The following is a 17,673-nucleotide window of genomic DNA, read 5'->3' on the forward strand; positions in this document are numbered from 1 at the left end:
TTAATGAGGCGAAGGGTGACACGACGAGCTGCGGCCCGTTGCCGATGCAGCAAACACAACATGGTGTGTAAGGTGAGATCTTTACCAAATCCGCCATCTCACTTCGCTGCACTGCAACACGGCCCGAGCATTTCCCAACTCGTCAATCGTCACGAACGCGTGGATCAGCGCACAGAAACCTCCGTATTCGTGATACACGTTTCGTTGGCCCCTTTCGCATGTGATACTAGATAGCTCCTAGAACGGGGCGGACATGAATAATCTTCTTGGCTTTAGAGAACCGTCCGCTGCTTGTTCAAGGGGATGATCCCAGCAACGAGGGCAAGTACGGACACACTCGACTCTCGTTTTCTGTGCGAAGTTATCTTATTTTGATTTGTGCAATTGCTCGCCCTATTATCATTCCTTTTTTCATGGGGCGTTTAAATAATTACATGGTCTGATGTTGAATATGCAATAAAATCATTAATAATCTCTCCTTTCATCGAAACCCCTTAAAGCTGATCATTAGACATCGACGCGAATCTCCTAAAGCCCCTTCTTTCAGGTGGACTCTAAAGTTTCGCAGCAGTCTCTGGCGCAGCCGCCAATGTCGTCTCCTTCTTGGCGAGGACCCTCTTATGCACGTCCTCAGCGCTCACGGCACTCAACGACTCAAAGTCGAGAACCTCCTCCTGCAGCGTCTTGGACTTGATCGAAGTCGCCCTGGAATCGATCGTCTCCGGGCTTGTGACAGCTCTCTTCATAAAGTTGGTCCACCCTTCAAAACACCGCCTCGCGTTGGGAATCTTTGTCAGGATCAGCGCGAAGCAGTGCGGCATCCCCTCGTACTCCTCAAAGATCACGGGCACGCCGTCCTGGTGCAGCTTGCGCGCCATGTACTTGTCCTCGTCCGCCAGCAGCTCCCAGCCCGTGCAGATGTACACGGGTGGCGCGCCCGCCCAGCTACGGCTCATCAGGAGCGTCACCAAGGGATGCGCGAGGAGGTCGTCGTCGGCGTACATGTTTGTCCGGGGCGGTTTCGCGGGCCAGGCTTCGCACGGGGGCGGGTTGTATTTTGCGTAGACCTCTCCTGTGGGCAGGTAGTCGAATTCCCCATTGGCGTCCCAGCTGGGCGAGCTTTGCGTGATGTCCATCCACGGCAAGTTGAGCGCGAGTCCAGCGGGTAAGGGGATCTCTCTTTCCTCGCCCAGCCAGCGGATCTTCCGACTTTGTCGGCGCAGCTCGAGGAGGAGTTGTAGCAGAGATAGACTCAAGTTGCCCCCGGCACTATAACATTTTGATTAGCACACCAACTTGCTCCTGACGCTTGAGATTCGCTCACCTGTCTCCAGCAACCACAATGTGTTTCGGGTCGACGGCTTGGTGATAGGCATCGGGTGGCGGGTATAGCAGAGTCAAATAGGATACCAAGGCGTCTAGCAGAGCCGACGGGAAAGGGTTCTGCGGAGCCAAGCGGTACCGCACTGAGTACACGCGGCCTCCAGTCAACTTGGCAATCTTCTTCGTAGCTGGTCGGTGAGTCGCCGGGTCGCAGAGATAGTACGCTCCTCCGTGAAGGTACAACACCGTCAGCGGGCTGGTAACCTCCTTCTGTAGCTTTTCAAACTTGTCCTTCTCTCCAATCGCGGGCGGCCGCTCCTCTTCCGTCGCACCGGCACGGTAGCCCGTCCACTCGGCCTCCACTGGCACGATATCCGGCAGTCGCAGCTTGAGTTCTGGCGTATCTGGTGCCCTGGTTGACTGTATGATCCCGATGATGGCGTCGCGCACGTCGGTTTCTGGCGGCACGGGGCTGGCATATGTGGAAACCCATATTCTCCCCTTGACGCCGCTATCGCGGTTGGCGAGCTTCTGCGTGGACGTGATGGAGCGCAACTTGGCTGGCTGAAGGTATGAACGTAGCACCGAGACGATGAGATCGCTCCGCAGATCTAGGTACTGGGATGACTTTGACAAGTGTAGAACATGAAGCAGTGCTACCCGTGTTATCAAGGGCACTTTGGGCAGCAACGACAACAGCAACTTGAACTGGGCAGGGTCCATATTGAGAGGATTCGGATAGTCGAAGGATGAGCGGGACATGGCTAAAAAGGGAGGGAAAGGGAAGATAGGCGACGGCCTAGTCAAGGGATATATAAGAGAAGAAGAAGCAAGTGAAGGGTCGAGGCCAAGACGGCTACTATGCCTGACGTGGTTGAAACACCAGGAACAACACACGCTACGCCAGCAAAAGAAGGCTGCAATCTGTCGATAGAAGGTAGCAACGGTCAAGGGCTAGGGGTCGACAGTATGTTCAGATGAGGAGGGAATTGGTTGCGGGACCCCCCTGGCCATCAGATTCGGAGCCCACTCAGACTCACACGCACACCTCACCGTACGGATCGGCGGTCCCTTGGGGAGAGGATGTATCCTGCCTCTAGGAACAGGGTACCAAGGTCGACGAGAAGACAGGGTAAGCTGAGGAAGCTTGCCCGTGGAGTGTGTGTGGTGCGTGGTGTGGATGGGAATAGCTGCTGTTGTGGGGAAAGCGGGAACGTGTTTGCACTCTGTCACGGTACAAGGAGGATGAGAAGAACCAGAATGGAGAAGAAAATAAATGTAACGGTAACTGGATGGTAGCCCACAAGTGTCCGCAACATGAGCCAAAGTAAGAAACTAAAAGGAGTATTGGATAATTAAAAGAAAGCCAACGAGGCTGGGGATGCTTCGTTGGCGACTAAGGCGAATTGCCTACCTCAGGTGAATGGCAGACAAATCGATGACATGTCGGTTAGCCCAAAAAGGTGCCTCGGTTGATGGGATTTTCCCTCGACTAATCGCTTGTGGCCATCAAACCAATGCGCAGCGGTCTAAGGCGAGTTTTACCCTCGCCGTTAGCTTCCCGCTTTAACCCTTGCATCATGTGCCAAAGACTACTAATGGTGTTGTATCCCTAGAGAGGGTAGTTCTCCAAATTGGGGAATATCCTCATGGCCACTCCAAATTCTTAATCCATTGGGGTTTCGGAGCAATTCCAGCAGCGATGATGGATGGAGTGGAGGGTTAGAAGAGGCCGAGGGGCCGAAGGAGGGCGAAGATTGGATATGAGTGGCGCGCAGGAGGACACTCACGAGGAGGCCCAGCGCAATGCGAAGCGTTCCAGAAGCCGTGAGTGGACGGTTGATGAGAAAGTAGTCTGAATCAACCAGGTAAGGTACCTAGCACTTGGTATTCACTTCTGAGAAGCATACGGCTACCTTAGGCTTCAGCCCGTCCGTCGGGGAGAGGGGAGGCAATCGATTGAGATGGCAGATGCAGTGGCGGGGATGAGCCTGGCAGGCGTCATGTTTTGAGTATTACCGTTGCTGGTAAGGAGGCAAAAGACCAGACGGTCGACAAGCCGAAGGAAAAGATGAGGGCCGTTGGCTTTTGCTTCATCAGCAGCGGCGGCTCCCGGGGGGGTTGCTGTTGTTCGCTCCGCAAGGACGGTCGAAAGAGGAAATTGTTGCGGAAAAGGGTGGAACATGTTCGTTGCTTGTTCTTCGGCCCGCTCCAGTGCTGTCTGCGGTTCTACCTTAGTCCGTATTCCTGACTAGATTTCGCGGGGCATACGTTTCGCACCAAAGCTGGGCGATTTTCTTCTTTTTTTCTTTTTGCTTTCATGTTCAGATAGTTCCTTGAAGGGTGGAGGGGAAAGACGAATGTGTCAGTGTTTGACATTAAAACACTCTTTGACATTTGCTCCGAAGGCCTCCTCCATGTGGTTGACAACTGATACTTACCTTACTCACAACGTACCTAGAAGCCACCTGTAGGCTTGCCCAAAGCTACTGCTCGGAGCATTCCGCTATGCTTCACGGTGGCTGGCATTTTAGACTGATAGATGCTTATCCACTCTTCAAAAGTTCAGATACACACTTCAATCCTCTCTCACCCCTCATTCTAACACTGCATTCTTCAATCTGCTTCTCAAACATCCGACTCCATCGTCTGTGGGTTGAAGCAAGGAGCTTCAAGCTCCATTGCGGTACACTATTAGCGTGAGATCTGCGCCCGTTGCTGAATCAAGCGCGACTCACGAAAGGAAAAGAGACACCACATCCCACACAAGACACTAAAACCCCATGCTCTCATGCTCCGTTTTTAGTTTTCTAGCCCCCCTCTCGGATGATTAACGTCGCTTAGATGGAAGAAGAAATGCACCCAATCCTACGGCTCCGGCAGTGGGCCCCCGGCGTTCAGGCGCGCTCCCGCAACACTATCGGGCGACGCCACCCCATTTCAGTCGAGCTTGCGAAGATCGCCAGATACCTGCGTTTTACAGCTATTTGTACCGGCCTCGTTTTCCACACATTCTCTCTTAATACTCACGCTCTCTTTCTTCTCTGCCTGACCGACATCTATGCGGATCCTCTCAAACTGCACATTGCCAATCAGTCTGTCGTAATCGACTCTTGAAACTGACTGCGTGACAGCCTGGTCCATCTATGAACGCTTCTCATCTGGCAAGAAAGGTACTAAAAGTGAATGAGACGGGCTCATTTCGCAGTGAGACGTTGACACGCACACCCACACTCGCCAACGAACCTTTTCACCCCCGTGAGACCCTCCTCGCTTACGGGACAACTATGGCAACACCCAAGATAGCGAACAGCCCATGTAAAACACGTCAATGGAACCCTGGCCAGCCTCACACGTTCACAACCCCTCTGAACCCTGAAGCTGCGGTCCGGGGCTGGGCTGGGCTTCTGGCTCTTGCACGTGGGAAACTGTCACACACAAAGGTCGCTTTCGGATGTTCTATGCCGCATACACGTACTCAGCTTCAAGGCTTATATCTACCTTTGCTACACTGTACAGGCATTTCTTTTCCCCAAAAGTTCCACACGCGCAATTATACCCGTCGCTCTCCTGTTCATGACGCAATGAAATCATAGATGCATACTGTACATTGTGTTCTCTTACTAGTCCATTTATGAAGAAGCGGATGCCTGCTGCTGCGAGTTGCTGTCGGACGAGGTTCCGTTTGTTGCTGCCGGTGTGGCGGCAGAGTCCTTGTTGGCCATGGCCATCTGCCAGGCCGGAATGGAGGCCTTTGCGCCTGTGGCACCGCTGAACGGCGAAGGGCGGTTGAAGGTCGGCGTGCTGGCGGGCTTGGTGGTCTCGGTGCTTGCAGCAGCCTCCGTGCTGTTTGCAGCGGGGGCGGGCGTAGCGGTCGCACCAGTTCGCAGACCGTTGGCGGGTGTCGATGATGACGCGGCGGTCATGCGTTGTGTGATCAGGGTCTTGAGGCTAGTGAGTTCGGTGTTGACCTCCTTCAGTCTCGAGTCGGTAAGGTCCTTCTGAGTGTTCATAGCCTTGGGAATAGAATCCTTGAGGATCTGCACGTCGTCCTTGACGCGCTGTGTCTCGAGTTCCCGTCGCTGGTTGGCGTTCCTCAGCTCCGTCATAATCTTTTCAATATCCTCCAAAGCCGTGTCCAGCTTTTCGGTCCGTTTTTGCTCCGTAGCCTTGAGTTCCTCCGTATCCTTGGCCAGTTGCTCGACAAGTCCAAAGGCCTTGTCAAACTGCTCCTCAATCGATTTCTTATCCTGTTCGAGCTTCTCGGGTGTCGGCGGCGCAATCAGAGGAACCACGTATCGCTAAGATTTGTCAGTCATCTGTTTTCGCAGAACCAGAGGTGTGGAAGTCCGTACCTTAGCCAGAGTGTATGCGCCGTAGCTGAAACCACCGACGACTGTTGCCATGATGAACCAGTCCCTCCAGTCCCTCTTAGGGGGCGGTGGTGGAGGTTGCCATGCCTGGTACTGAGGAGGGTATGCTGGTTGGTAGTATTGTTGTGGTTGTTGCTGTTGCTGCTGCTGGGCGACCGGCATCGGACCGGGTGCAGCCTGGACGCCGACTCTCGACAGAGCGGCATCGATTTCTTCTTGGGTTAGGTTCTTAGTCCGTAGGAAAGACATGCGACTCTCGATGGACGAGCTTGCAACGCTCGGGTCCTGCAGAACTACAGTTCAGTCAGTATAGGGTTGCGCGCGATACATCGGTTCGTTGGTACTAACACTGCGTCTATCTACAAGTTAGCAGGCCGTCATTGGACATGGGGATTGAGGTCACCATACCGCTGATGCGACGATATCCTCTCGTATCGCCATCTTCAATGTGTCGCCTTGTCAACCTCGCCGCGAACTTCTTCAGTGAAGAGTACGCTTCGTGGTAATGGAGGCAAAGATAAAAGGCATGTGCAGTTGAAAGGAATGGCGGAGGTCCCTTCGCGACCTGAATACGTGCAATAATGGGTGGCCGGATCCTGAGCCGAGGCTTCGGCGTAGAGCAGCGGCTGGGGAAATGTCTGGAGCGATTACCTAATGCGGAGAAATGCCGAGCAAGTACCGTCCTGATGTCCTTCGCTCACCGTCACGTGTTGGGCATCACCGAGACCGTGGCAGCCGGGGACCCATCGCCCATTGTTTGAGAGGGGCAGTGCGCAACCAATGAACGAGGGGCAGAACAATTTGTTTACTTGCTCCAGAGCAACAACACTTTTGCATCTGCTACCCGATCCGCCATCCCACTCGCACCTCCTTACACACGACGCATGCACGCACGCGCAAATCATACATCTTTACTCGAATTCGTCGCGCAACAGCTTGCTTCTATTCCCGCGACTCGCAATTGTTGGCTCCTGGATCGCAAGTCTTTTCGCAAGTCCGTTGACTGCGATTTGGCACCAGAACTACCACTGTTCAGCTCCCTCCGACCATGTCGCAAGACACCGGCCTGTGGAGTGTGCGCAGACCAAGAGAGGTCAGCATTTTCCTCAACATCAGCCTGTCGCAATACCGTGGCCTCTAGAGGTTCGCCCTAGCTAAAATCTTGAGCAGACATTAGGAGGCATTAACTACAACACCGGCCTACCTCAACCCGCATCAGCGATGAAGCGATCCGCCTCAGGCGTCGGCGCAGGCGCGCCCTACTCAAACAGTCATGGCCGATCCATGTCCGGCTCCAGACAATCTCTGGCGTTATCGCGACCTAGCCAGCCCATGTTCCAGCGCTCATCATCCGGAACGAACTTGGCAGACATTGGCCTGTCCTCGGTGAAGCGAACATCATCGATGCGCGACAAGTCCTTTGCGCCGACCCCTGCGCCAGGACGATCTTCACAAGACGATAGAAGGAGCAGCGTGTACCGCGCAAGGACATCAACCGCCGGACCCATGAGCCACCAGAGTTTCTTCCAGCAAGCACCACAGCCTGCTGGCGTACCGCGAGACCCCCGCCCGCTGCGAGACAGATCATACCAGGCTAGAATAGGCCAAGAGCTGCTGGATTACCTCGCCCAAAATAACTTCGAAATGCAGATGAAACACACTCTATCGCAAAACATCATCAAGTCCCCTACGCAAAAGGATTTCAACTTCATGTTCCAATGGCTGTACAGACGGATTGACCCGAGCCACAAGTTCCAGAAGAACATCGACCAAGAAGTGCCACCTATTTTGAAGCAGCTGCGATACCCATACGAGAGAAGCATTACAAAGAGTCAGATTGCCGCTGTTGGTGGTCAGAACTGGAGCACTTTCCTGGGATTGCTGCATTGGATGATGCAGCTGGCGCAGATGCTGGATGGCTACGCCTGTAGCCGATACGACGACGCTTGTCTCGAAAGCGGCATCGACGTCACCGGAGATCGCATCATTTTCGACTTTTTGAGCAAGGCATATAGGGATTGGCTTGCCATGGACGAGGACGCAGACGACGACGATGCCAACCGAGCACTGGCCCCTCATATTGAAAGGATGGCTGCCGCTTTCGAGCAGTCCAACTCCAAGTACACCTCCGAGCTTGAAATGCTCGAGGCAGAGAACAGCCGACTTTTGCAAGAAATTGAAGACCTTGAAAAGTCTACACCGGATCCCGCGGTACTCGACAATCACTTCAGGATCATGGAAGAGGACAAGATCAAGTTCGAGGAGTACAATGCGCTTGCCATGCAGAGATCCGACAAGTACGAAACTCGAATCAACGTTCTACACGAGGAGCTTGATAAGCTCAATGAGGAGCTGAGAGAGGTAGAGGACGAACGACGAGGACTTCAAAAAGCTGTGGACGATCTCGGCATCAGCATGCAGGATATCGACCGCATGACTGCTGAGCGGGAACGTCTTCAGAAGGGAATCGAGTCGGCATCGCAAAGATTGGAGGACGTCAAAAAGAAGGTCGCCGAAAAGGAGATGGAGGCAAGCAGGAAACTGGATGAACTCGAGAGAATGGTTGACAGATACAACACTTTGGCGTATCAGATTGCGCTTATACCTGCAACCGCAGTCAATGCCAACGGCAGAGACTACGAATTACAAGTAACGGTCAACGATGGGCCGGACTTCAGCTCTTCACAGCTGAAGGGCTCTAGCGGCGTTTCTTCGAGCGACCGATTGCTTGCTGACCCCGTCACTGGTTACCAGGCGGCCCACATTCTCAACCTCGACCTGCGCGGACAGGTCAAGAACAGCTTCCTCACGCTAAGGAAGGAGATTTCTGAAAGGAGAACCATTGCCATGGACAACATGATGAAAGATCATGATCTGCTTGATGGCATCAAGGAGGCAATCGAAGACAAGCGTAACGAAGTTGAGGCTCTAGAGCATCGTGTCCGCGCTGCTGAGGAAGAATATGAGAAAACCAAGGAGGTATGCGGTATGCTGAATCCAGACAATAGACCGTATACTAACAACTTTTACAGGTTACAACGACACAAAAGATGGCGTCTGATGCCCAGATCGAAAAGATGGAAAAGGAGCTCGCCAAGATGCGAGCCACTTTGTCAGAGTCGGTACAGCTGATGGAGCAACGTGAGATGAATACCAGCATCGAGTAAGTCTAAGTGAATCGCAGCTACTTGTACGTCAGTACTGACCGTTACCTTAGATACGAACAGCTTGTGCTTCGCGCCAACTCCCTGCGAGAAGAGCTACACACAGAGATTGACCGCATGCTCAACGATGTCATCAAGTTCAAGATTCATGTACAGAAGAACCTTGACGACTACGAGGGTTTCGTGGCCGATGAGGTCCAGGCAGAATTGGGCAGCGAGGAAATGGGCGACGACACACGGAATATTAACATGTGAGATCTGCTTTGCAAGGTTCTTTGGGTGGCTTGATGGACGCTTTCCTTTGCGAGGATCGTCTATTGGTTTTCTTGATGAGCGTTCCGTTCGGGCGCAACTTTTAGTTCAGGGCTTGCTTTCGTTCTTGTTTCTCAGATACCATGATGACGGATAATGACGGCGACAGGGACATCACAGTCTCGATGAATTTGAACTTGGTTTACTGTTTTGACTTTTTTTGCACCTCTATGGCTTGAGTTGGTTTCTGAAGACCTCTAGGTAAAACTTAGGGCCCGTTCGTCTAGTTCTACGCGGCAGAGTTTTGCGTGGGAGAGGCACAACTCCGTAGCTATCTCCGCCTCGAGACGCAAAGGTTGATGGAGAGCATACAAAAAGCGAGTCGATAAACTGATGGGATTGTTCATGGCACATTATCTGTACGACATCATAGCCACCATATCTCACATACTCAAACCTCATTGTACACAACCCAAGAAGACAACGATCCATATTTTGAGGACATATAAGAATGCCAGCCGCAGCCATCATGAACTCTCTTACACCGACAAACCACCAACAACTTACCCCGCCAAACAACCCAGCAGCAGATCCCGACGCCACAGTCTGGGAATCAGCAATTCTCGCACTACGCCGACAAAGCAGCATTCCACTCTTGGACAAAAAGGTGCAAACATGGCGCGACGGGTTCGAAGAGGCAGAGTACCGGGACGTCCACCGCCTCGTACAGGAGCACCGCTTACCCTGGGACGCAAAACGGCGAATCCAAGGCTGGCTGCGAGAGGCCCATGAGATGGAGAGCGAGGCGAAGAATTGCGGACATAAACCTACACGGATCCTGTACGCTGGTATTGTGCAGGACTGCGAGGCTGAACTACACTGTCTTCGGAACCAGTTCGTCATCAAGACGTTTCGGTTTGAACGCATTCCGCATAACCTTGCAAAGCTACGGCGGTGGGTTGGCCCAAGCGAGGAGAAAGCAGTAGCAAGTACCATGGGAGTTTTTTCGAGTGTCACCACGACTGAAGTCAAGCCATTAGGGAGGACCGTATCGCTTCCGTCCCTCGGCAAACCGCGACCCCTTAGTCTTGAGCTCGTAAGAGGTGTCATGGAACTACCAGATGAGATCGATGGCGCGGAGGTAATGGACGACGACGACGACGACGACAGCCAAGAACAAGAAGAGGGGGACACAGAGGAGACGGCAGACTACATCTGCTCTGAACAAGAATGGGCTCGTCGTCTGGAAGACTGGACTCGACGCCAAGACTGGGCTCAACAACAGGAAGACTGGGCTCGTCGCGAGGAGGAGCAGGAGAGCCAGCGGCTGCAGCTGGCGATGAGATACAAGTACCCGGTCAATATGCGCAGGGCCAAGACACAATACCTGAGGGCTATGGAGAGGCAGGAGTGGGAGCAAGATAAGGGGGTGTTCGACTTTGCTGGTCATGGTCGTTTCTCGTGGGCCTCGGTGTAGAACATCATGTTAGAGATCACCCCCAGGCGTTCATTACATTGCTGTCTAGAGGACTTCAATGACGGGATACGAAATTGCTGCCAAAGACCAAGATGTGGTTTGCTCAGAAGTGGTGAATGTGAGTCGCTTTGAAGTCAGGTTATCAGATGCGAGTGCGGTCCATTTAGAATGCGGGCATGCGGCCGCATGCCCGCTTGTTCCAGTCAGCATGCCTCTTGTTGCTTTGCATGCATGCTTACGTGAACTCTGCCATATGTGGACAATAACCGTAATTCGTAAATGTGGTGTACCACAGTATGGATGAAGAGGCGGCCCGCAGTTGGCTAAAGGTTGCATGTCAATTCTTCTGGGGTACTTGGGTCCCCTGTTCTAGGGTACCTGATTGTCTTGACTTTCAAAAACGATGACTTCTGACGGTGACTACCTAGGTAGAGAGGTGGGTTACGAAAATGGACTAGCGTCGTTGCCCCGGTATCCCGCACCACGGAGGGATCATTCCACCGTGTCGGTACCGCCGGACTTTAGCAACCCCCGCACTCGCACCGAAGCAAGCCAAGTGCAATAGCTCACCCAAAGTACCTTAAGTTGGTGGATGAAGGAGATGGGACTTTGGAAGCCGGAGTCGGTGGCTTGAACTTTCAGGGCTGGTCTAGTCGTATGGACCATTGGACTGTCAATGAGACGGGCACAACCGTGGGCGGGTTAGGGGACTTTGGTTGTCCTAAAAGCCGGTATCTCCACTGACGTGCCAATCAGATGCGCCCACTTACATACAATGACTTAGACGGAGGGTAGTGACGCGCAGATGCTTGACGCGTTGCGACAGGGAGAACAGCTCACTTTTCATAGCCATTGGGTTAATGGCTCATAGGCAGTCATTCCTGTGGCTCGCAATCGCACATTTGACGTGCAGATTTAAACCAAGCCTCACCGCATGAGTGATGCATACGTATCGTTGACTGCCTACCTCATCTTTTCTCTCTCGGACCGGGCTCATTGCTCTCGCTAACGCCGAGTGGATCCCGTTCCGTCTAGTCCAATTCCCCGGCCGGCGAGCGCGGATTGCAACCACTTTGAGCTTGTCTCTTCCACTCCCCTCCCTCCCTCTCCTCTTCTTTGTGTCACATTCTGCATATGTAGCAAAGTCCAACTCTATCTATATATCTCGGAATCCCCTCACACCTCTCGGGCAAGAGGGCCTCTGATGAACCATGTCCACATTCAGACAGTTCTTCCGCACTTTCTTCCAGCAACCGCCCATACGTCCCGGTACTAAAAAGGCTTCAGCAACACCAGCCTCTGTGCTCGCCCTCTCAATGGCATCATATTCAACCACCGTCACCAAGATCCCCGACTTGGGTCCCTCGCCCGAGGATGCCTCGTCCAAGCCTCACCACGTCACGAAGAATGGCAACAGAGTCGGCTTCAAGAACGTTCACCCTTCCTTTGGTGATGGCATTGGCTTTTCCAAGATGGTCCGCCATGTCCTCTGGTACGTAACAATCTCATTCTCATTCTGACAGCCAGGTTGTGCCGGCCTCACTTCCGCTCTCACCCCTGCTCAATTGCATCTAACAACCATCACAGGCCGCAAGTGACGGGTGAGCTCAAGTGGCCAGACACCACGCCGCCAACTGTGACCGTCAAGAAGCCAGAGTTCCTGCCCAACCGCACAGCCTCAGACAAGCTCCGCGCGACATGGCTGGGTCACGCCTGCTACTATGTAGAATTCCCCTCCGGCCTGCGCGTCCTCTTCGACCCCGTCTTCGAAGACCGCTGCTCGCCCTTCTCATTCATGGGTCCCAAACGCTTCACCCCCAGACCCTGCGACCTCGCCGACATACCCTTTGTTGACGCTGTCTTCATCAGCCACAGCCACTACGACCACCTCTCCCACGAGTCCGTCCTCACCATCCAGAAGCACAACCCAAAGGCGCACTTCTTCGTCGGCCTCGGCCTGGAATCCTGGTTCAAGAACGCCGGCCTCAAGAACGTCACGGAGCTCGACTGGTGGGAGGACGCCGAAATCACCCTCAACATCGATAAGGGCGTCGACGAGGCGCCCGAGTCCATCGCCGCCCAGGTCTCTTGCCTCCCCTGCCAGCACACCTCCGCCCGCACGCCCTTTGACAAGGACACGACGCTTTGGGCCTCGTGGGGCGTCAAGTCGGCCGGTAAGTCGGTCTGGTTCGGCGGTGACACGGGATACCGCGCCGTGCCGTGGACCCCGCTCGACGTCGATGACTACGGTCCAAAGTACGCCCACCTGCCCATGTGCCCGCAGTTCAAGCAGATCGGCGAGTTCCGTGGGCCGTTTGACCTCGGCCTGATCCCCATCGGCGCATACTACCCGCGCGTAGCCTTCTCAGGGATGCACGCCAACCCCTTCGATTCCGTCGAGATCTTCCAGGATACCAGGTGTCAGCGCGCCATGGGTATTCACTGGGGAACATGGGCTCTGACCATGGAAGAGGTTCTGGAGCCGCCAAAGCTTCTCCAGGAGGCCATGAAGAAGAAGGGCTTGCCCCCGACTGGCGTGTTTGATGTGTGTGAGATTGGAGAGAGCAGGGACTTTTAGGCAGAAGTCCTTCTGTTGTGTACTACCACTGTTTCCATTGTCAGTTTTCCCGCATTGCGATCAGGCGTTCTCTCGTGTAAAGGTTCATAAACACTATGTAGATCAAGGCATGCAACGCGTGTGATAAGCGTTCATCCATAATCGAAATCCGTCGCTGAAAAACGTCCTTGATTCTAATCAAGCTATGAATCAATCAGGCTATGTGCCCCAGCAAGGCGAGTAATAAACAATATGCAGTCAGCCTGCGCATGACCATATGCATGCCAACAACATCAACAAGGCCAATAGAATGTCATATGGTCACATGATGTTGAACAAGCTGTAGTTACCATTTACCCGGGCGCCTTGAACATTTTGCCAGTTACAAATGCCCAGCAATCCTCGTCGTCATGGTCTGCTCAATCTGCAACGATCTCCGTGGCCATGGGGATATTTGGGATAAAGCCATGAAAGGCAACCGAATCCATAAAGTGTCAGGCTTATTATGGGACAAATTCCAAAGCTCTGCAGCTTCTTGTCGTTCTTGTAAGGTCCTCTTGATCGGGTGTCAAGGCTGCTTCGCACAGCATAATGTTCACGAGTCCAATATCATCCACTGCGAAATAGAATTCTTCTATATGTTGCCGGCTGACTTCGAGGACGAAGAACCAACCGACGTTAACAAACATATTCGATTCAACATGAAAGACGGGAGTCGTTTTGAAGTTGAGATATTTTCGCTTGAGGGCGGTAAGTACATCACAACCGAGTTGCCATGTTTAGATTTCTTGCGTTAACGGAGATGTTCCAGATCCCATTCCTGCCACTTGTGAATCGATACCTACCATGCGCAGAACATCAAAAGGCACTGATTCAGATTCCGCTCTTGACACTATCAAGTCATGGATTGACATATGCCTGGGAAGCTCGCATGGGTTTTGCGAGTCTCCTGAAGAGCCATTGCTCCCAAGTCGGGTGTTAGATGTTGGACACGACAAAGACGTCATCCGACTCATTGACTCCAAGAGCCAGCATGCAAATTATACAGCCCTGAGTCATTGCTGGGGCCGAAAACAGATCATAACCAGCACAAAAGCGACTCTTGCCCAACGCCAGACAGGGATACGGTTGACGGAGCTCTCGAACACCTTTCGAGACGCAGTCTTACTCACCAGAAGGCTCGGTATCAAGTACATTTGGATCGACTCTTTGTGTATCATCCAAGATTGCAAGTCTGACTGGGAAGCGGAGTCTGCAAAGATGGCCGATGTTTATAGTAACGCTTACTTGACCATTGCTGCCACGCAATCACACGATGGCGATGGTGGACTATTTGTCAACGCACCGGACTTCGAGGTGTCAGACACTACCTTGCCTACAACATCAGGTGATCCCTATCGACTATTTTTCCGTCGCCGAGTGGACCATCATCTTGAGGTTGTCACCGTCGTTGTTACGGCAGACCAAGGAGATCCTACATCCTCCTTTCATCCTTTGCTTACTAGAGCTTGGGTGTACCAGGAGCGTATGCTCTCGACCCGCGTTCTTCATTTCGGTCCCCACGAGATATTCTTTGAGTGCCGTTCTGACTTGTTCTGTGAATGCGGCCGGATCCAGTACTACGGGTCGTCCGACTCTGTCCCGATCGCAATCACCAAACTCTTGCACTCTTCCGCACTTGATAGCGAGATGGAAGGGTACGACTGGGCGGATGTAGCTTCTTATTTTATTGCAAGGTTATGGCGCACCCTGATCACCTCATATACCGCGCTTGATCTCACCATGATTTCAGACCGCCTGCCAGCTATCGGAGGTCTCGCAAAGCATATGGCTGCCAGGCGAAAGTCTACGTATCTGGCAGGGATATGGAAAGACACCATTAACGATGATTTGCTTTGGATCATACCGACTACCCTCAAAAACCCGAGACCAAGTCCTCGGACCGCACCGACCTGGTCTTGGGCTAGTGTCGACTCGAGTGTTGATGTGTGGGACGCAGTGTTTTTCTGGGATCCCGACCTTGACTACGAGGAAGACTCTAGAGGCCTATATGAGCACAATAGCACCGTTGTGGACTGCCAAGTCACTCCGTCAGGCGTGGATAATTATGGCGGCATAGCCCATGGGCTTCTGAGAATATCCGGCCTCATAGTGGATGGAGTGCTTGAACGAGACACCGTGATTCGACATGGGAAGGAGACCACGGTTCACTATGTCGTTGTGTCAACCGGTCGGTTCCGTATCGATGCTGATTACGCCTTGGACAGCCCTGGACCAGATCAGGTTCTTCCGGGCGCAGCTATCCTATGCCTTAGGATGAGCTTCATCCAAGACGGACCGAGTGACAATTTCAAACTCATTTCACTGGTTCTGAGGGAAAGTAAGCAGCAACCTGGAAAGTATGAACGGATCGGATGCTTCTTTATCCAGTCAACCACCCCACCGAACGATTTGCAGAGAAGCATGTATGCGAGTGGCAGCGTGCGTACAGTGGATATCGTGTGACATAGCGACATGAAAGCACTGGCGAAGACTCGTATCGGACCACAACACAGAAGCGTAGTTCATCGTCGGCGACACCGTTGCAACAGAGAGCTGTCTGGTATTTTGTTGCCTCTGAGGCAGCAAGTGTGCCCAGTTCAATCAACATCGGAATACTTTCGATGATTGGGTAAACTCCTTCTTATTAGACAGAAACACGAGTTGTTGAGCACATCGCCCTATATCATTTCAATCTCTTGTGTGACTCTACAACTATAAAGCATTCTCATCAACGATGTTTACTTCCACGCAACAAGATCACATGCACACCTTCGAAGGCTGGTTACACAGCAGGCCTCACAAGGTCGTTGGCCAAAACTTCCCGATAAAATCCTCCACATCTTTCCATAAAGTCTCTGGCTCTTCAAGCGCAGCAAAATGGCCTCCTCTCTCATGCATTCGATACCAGCTCACCTGGTCTGTTTGCTTGATCCACCTTCCAGGTGCAGTGACAAGTTCATACTTGAATGCTGAATATCCAAGTGGGACTTTGAGAGTCTTCCAGCCATTCATCATGAGCTCAACGTTCTCAAAGACCACGCGATGGATATATACCGACGTTGGGAAGCAGCCCGTGAACCAATAGAGGGCCAGGTTCGTGATGATGAGATCTCTATCTGGTGTCTTGTCAGACCACTTGATCATCTTGTCACCAATCCAGGCGAGTAGTGCCACTGGGTTGCTTCCGATAATGTACCCTGCACTGGCCGGCTTCGTTCCGTCGAGTTGGATGAATGCGGTCCCCGTCTTTGCGAATTCGGCCATTCTGGCAAAGGCTGCTACCTCGTCTGGAGTATACCGCCCTGCCTGAACACCGGCCTCAACATCTTCACCGGCAGGCGGTGAAACATTCAGCATACTCATGTGGACGAGCTTGCACGCTGGGTCGAGATTCGCAATGACGGGCGCTGACCAACCGCCGAGGTCACCGCCTGAGGAAATATAGCCAGACTTGTCGAAGCCCAACGCATGCATCATCTTTGACATGAGGCGAGCGTTATCGAGATGCGAAAAGTCTCTGTCGATGGGCGGTGCGTCAGAGAACGGAAATCCGACATGGTGAGGCACAATGACGTGATAGGGAAGCGACTCGGGATCGTATTGAGATTGAAGTTTGCGCAGGATCGGGAGATACTCTACAACAGAGCCTGGCCAGCTGTGTAGGAATAGAATGGGGGTTGCAGATGGGTTCTTGGAGAAAAGAGCGAAAAAGTTGATCTTGTATGTTTTGGAGTCGTCATCGGTAACGTCCACGTTGAACTGAGGAATAGTGTTGAGAGTAGACTCCCATTTCTTCCAGTCGTAGTCGTGCTCCCAATATTTGACCAAGGCTGAGAGGACATCTCGATGAAGGCCGAAAGACCCATCATCATTCGAGTTAAACCTATTCGGCTTGGGAATGGGCGTAAGTTTGAGAAGCGTCTTCAAACTATCAATCTCAGCATCAGGGATTGAGATGCTGGTGGGCGTGAGATTTGCTGAAGCAGGGACCTCGTGGGGACGGGCACTGAAAGGCAGAGAGGCCATTGTCTGAAATTGGTAGAATTATGTTGACTAAGAGTGATGAATAAAGCAAAGACGGTTTTTTTCTTTCCTCTTGTAAGGAATTGAAGCGATCTTTATACCAAATCCCTAAGTCAAGTTGCTCAATCTGTTGCCTGGTAATGCTATTAGCGGCTTGTTAGTAGGATCAGCAGGCAGACTTCCAGAAGTTTCGTGAAGCCACTTTCTACTCGTTTCATAATCGATAGTTGCCATACTCGAGCGTAAAAAACATCTTCTGGTTATGGGTAAATTGTGGTTCTCCAAGGGATGTGCAGGAGTTGGCCGAACCCCGTACAATCGTAGGGAAAAGGAGGCCAACGATTATTCGCCGGCTGACAGGTTATTCGGCCCAAACGGGAATAGCGGCATATACTTGCCTTTGCTTAAATCTCACATGAAATCGAATTTCGTCGCCTACTCCTTTGCTTTCTTTTGTTTATG

The 17,673-nt window shown here is 52.5% G+C and overlaps 7 protein-coding genes across 7 annotated transcripts; 4 read left to right on the plus strand and 3 right to left on the minus strand.

Moving 5' to 3' along the window:
• Positions 1 to 415: 415 nt before the first annotated feature.
• Positions 416 to 2,920, minus strand: HER10_EVM0001416 (uncharacterized protein). Its single transcript, XM_035471164.1, has 2 exons — positions 1,325 to 2,920; positions 416 to 1,269 (listed from the first exon to the last, which is right to left on the minus strand). The coding sequence occupies exons 1-2, from the start codon at positions 2,083 to 2,085 to the stop codon at positions 555 to 557; spliced, it is 1,476 nt and encodes a 491-aa protein (XP_035333722.1). The 5' UTR covers positions 2,086 to 2,920; the 3' UTR covers positions 416 to 554.
• Positions 2,921 to 4,603: 1,683 nt separating this feature from the next.
• Positions 4,604 to 6,325, minus strand: HER10_EVM0005034 (uncharacterized protein). The gene is made up of 4 exons (XM_035474660.1): positions 6,105 to 6,325; positions 6,045 to 6,051; positions 5,679 to 5,989; positions 4,604 to 5,624 (listed from the first exon to the last, which is right to left on the minus strand). The coding sequence occupies exons 1-4, from the start codon at positions 6,135 to 6,137 to the stop codon at positions 4,956 to 4,958; spliced, it is 1,020 nt and encodes a 339-aa protein (XP_035333962.1). The 5' UTR covers positions 6,138 to 6,325; the 3' UTR covers positions 4,604 to 4,955.
• A 213-nt stretch (positions 6,326 to 6,538) lies between these two features.
• On the plus strand, positions 6,539 to 9,278 carry HER10_EVM0000769 (HEC/Ndc80p family protein). The gene is made up of 4 exons (XM_035470537.1): positions 6,539 to 6,789; positions 6,867 to 8,675; positions 8,729 to 8,859; positions 8,914 to 9,278. The coding sequence occupies exons 1-4, from the start codon at positions 6,745 to 6,747 to the stop codon at positions 9,113 to 9,115; spliced, it is 2,187 nt and encodes a 728-aa protein (XP_035333674.1). The 5' UTR covers positions 6,539 to 6,744; the 3' UTR covers positions 9,116 to 9,278.
• A 345-nt stretch (positions 9,279 to 9,623) lies between these two features.
• On the plus strand, positions 9,624 to 10,589 carry HER10_EVM0009468 (uncharacterized protein; the record flags this gene model as incomplete). The annotated part of the gene is made up of 1 exon (XM_035478954.1): positions 9,624 to 10,589. One exon carries the CDS (start codon positions 9,624 to 9,626, stop codon positions 10,587 to 10,589), a length of 966 nt encoding a protein of 321 aa, XP_035334265.1.
• Positions 10,590 to 11,490: 901 nt separating this feature from the next.
• HER10_EVM0007673 (NAPE-hydrolyzing phospholipase D) lies at positions 11,491 to 13,448 on the plus strand. The gene is made up of 2 exons (XM_035477222.1): positions 11,491 to 12,081; positions 12,177 to 13,448. The coding sequence occupies exons 1-2, from the start codon at positions 11,801 to 11,803 to the stop codon at positions 13,165 to 13,167; spliced, it is 1,272 nt and encodes a 423-aa protein (XP_035334132.1). The 5' UTR covers positions 11,491 to 11,800; the 3' UTR covers positions 13,168 to 13,448.
• A 1,387-nt stretch (positions 13,449 to 14,835) lies between these two features.
• On the plus strand, positions 14,836 to 15,651 carry HER10_EVM0007236 (uncharacterized protein; the record flags this gene model as incomplete). Its single annotated transcript, XM_035476798.1, has 1 exon — positions 14,836 to 15,651. One exon carries the CDS (start codon positions 14,836 to 14,838, stop codon positions 15,649 to 15,651), a length of 816 nt encoding a protein of 271 aa, XP_035334102.1.
• A 333-nt stretch (positions 15,652 to 15,984) lies between these two features.
• On the minus strand, positions 15,985 to 17,452 carry HER10_EVM0006468 (uncharacterized protein; the record flags this gene model as incomplete). The annotated part of the gene is made up of 1 exon (XM_035476051.1): positions 15,985 to 17,452. Exon 1 carries the CDS (start codon positions 17,212 to 17,214, stop codon positions 15,985 to 15,987), a length of 1,230 nt encoding a protein of 409 aa, XP_035334054.1. The 5' UTR covers positions 17,215 to 17,452.
• Positions 17,453 to 17,673: the final 221 nt, after the last annotated feature.

This window comes from Colletotrichum scovillei (assembly GCF_011075155.1).
Source record: "Colletotrichum scovillei strain TJNH1 chromosome Unknown Contig00005, whole genome shotgun sequence".
Classification (NCBI taxonomy): domain Eukaryota; kingdom Fungi; phylum Ascomycota; class Sordariomycetes; order Glomerellales; family Glomerellaceae; genus Colletotrichum; species Colletotrichum scovillei.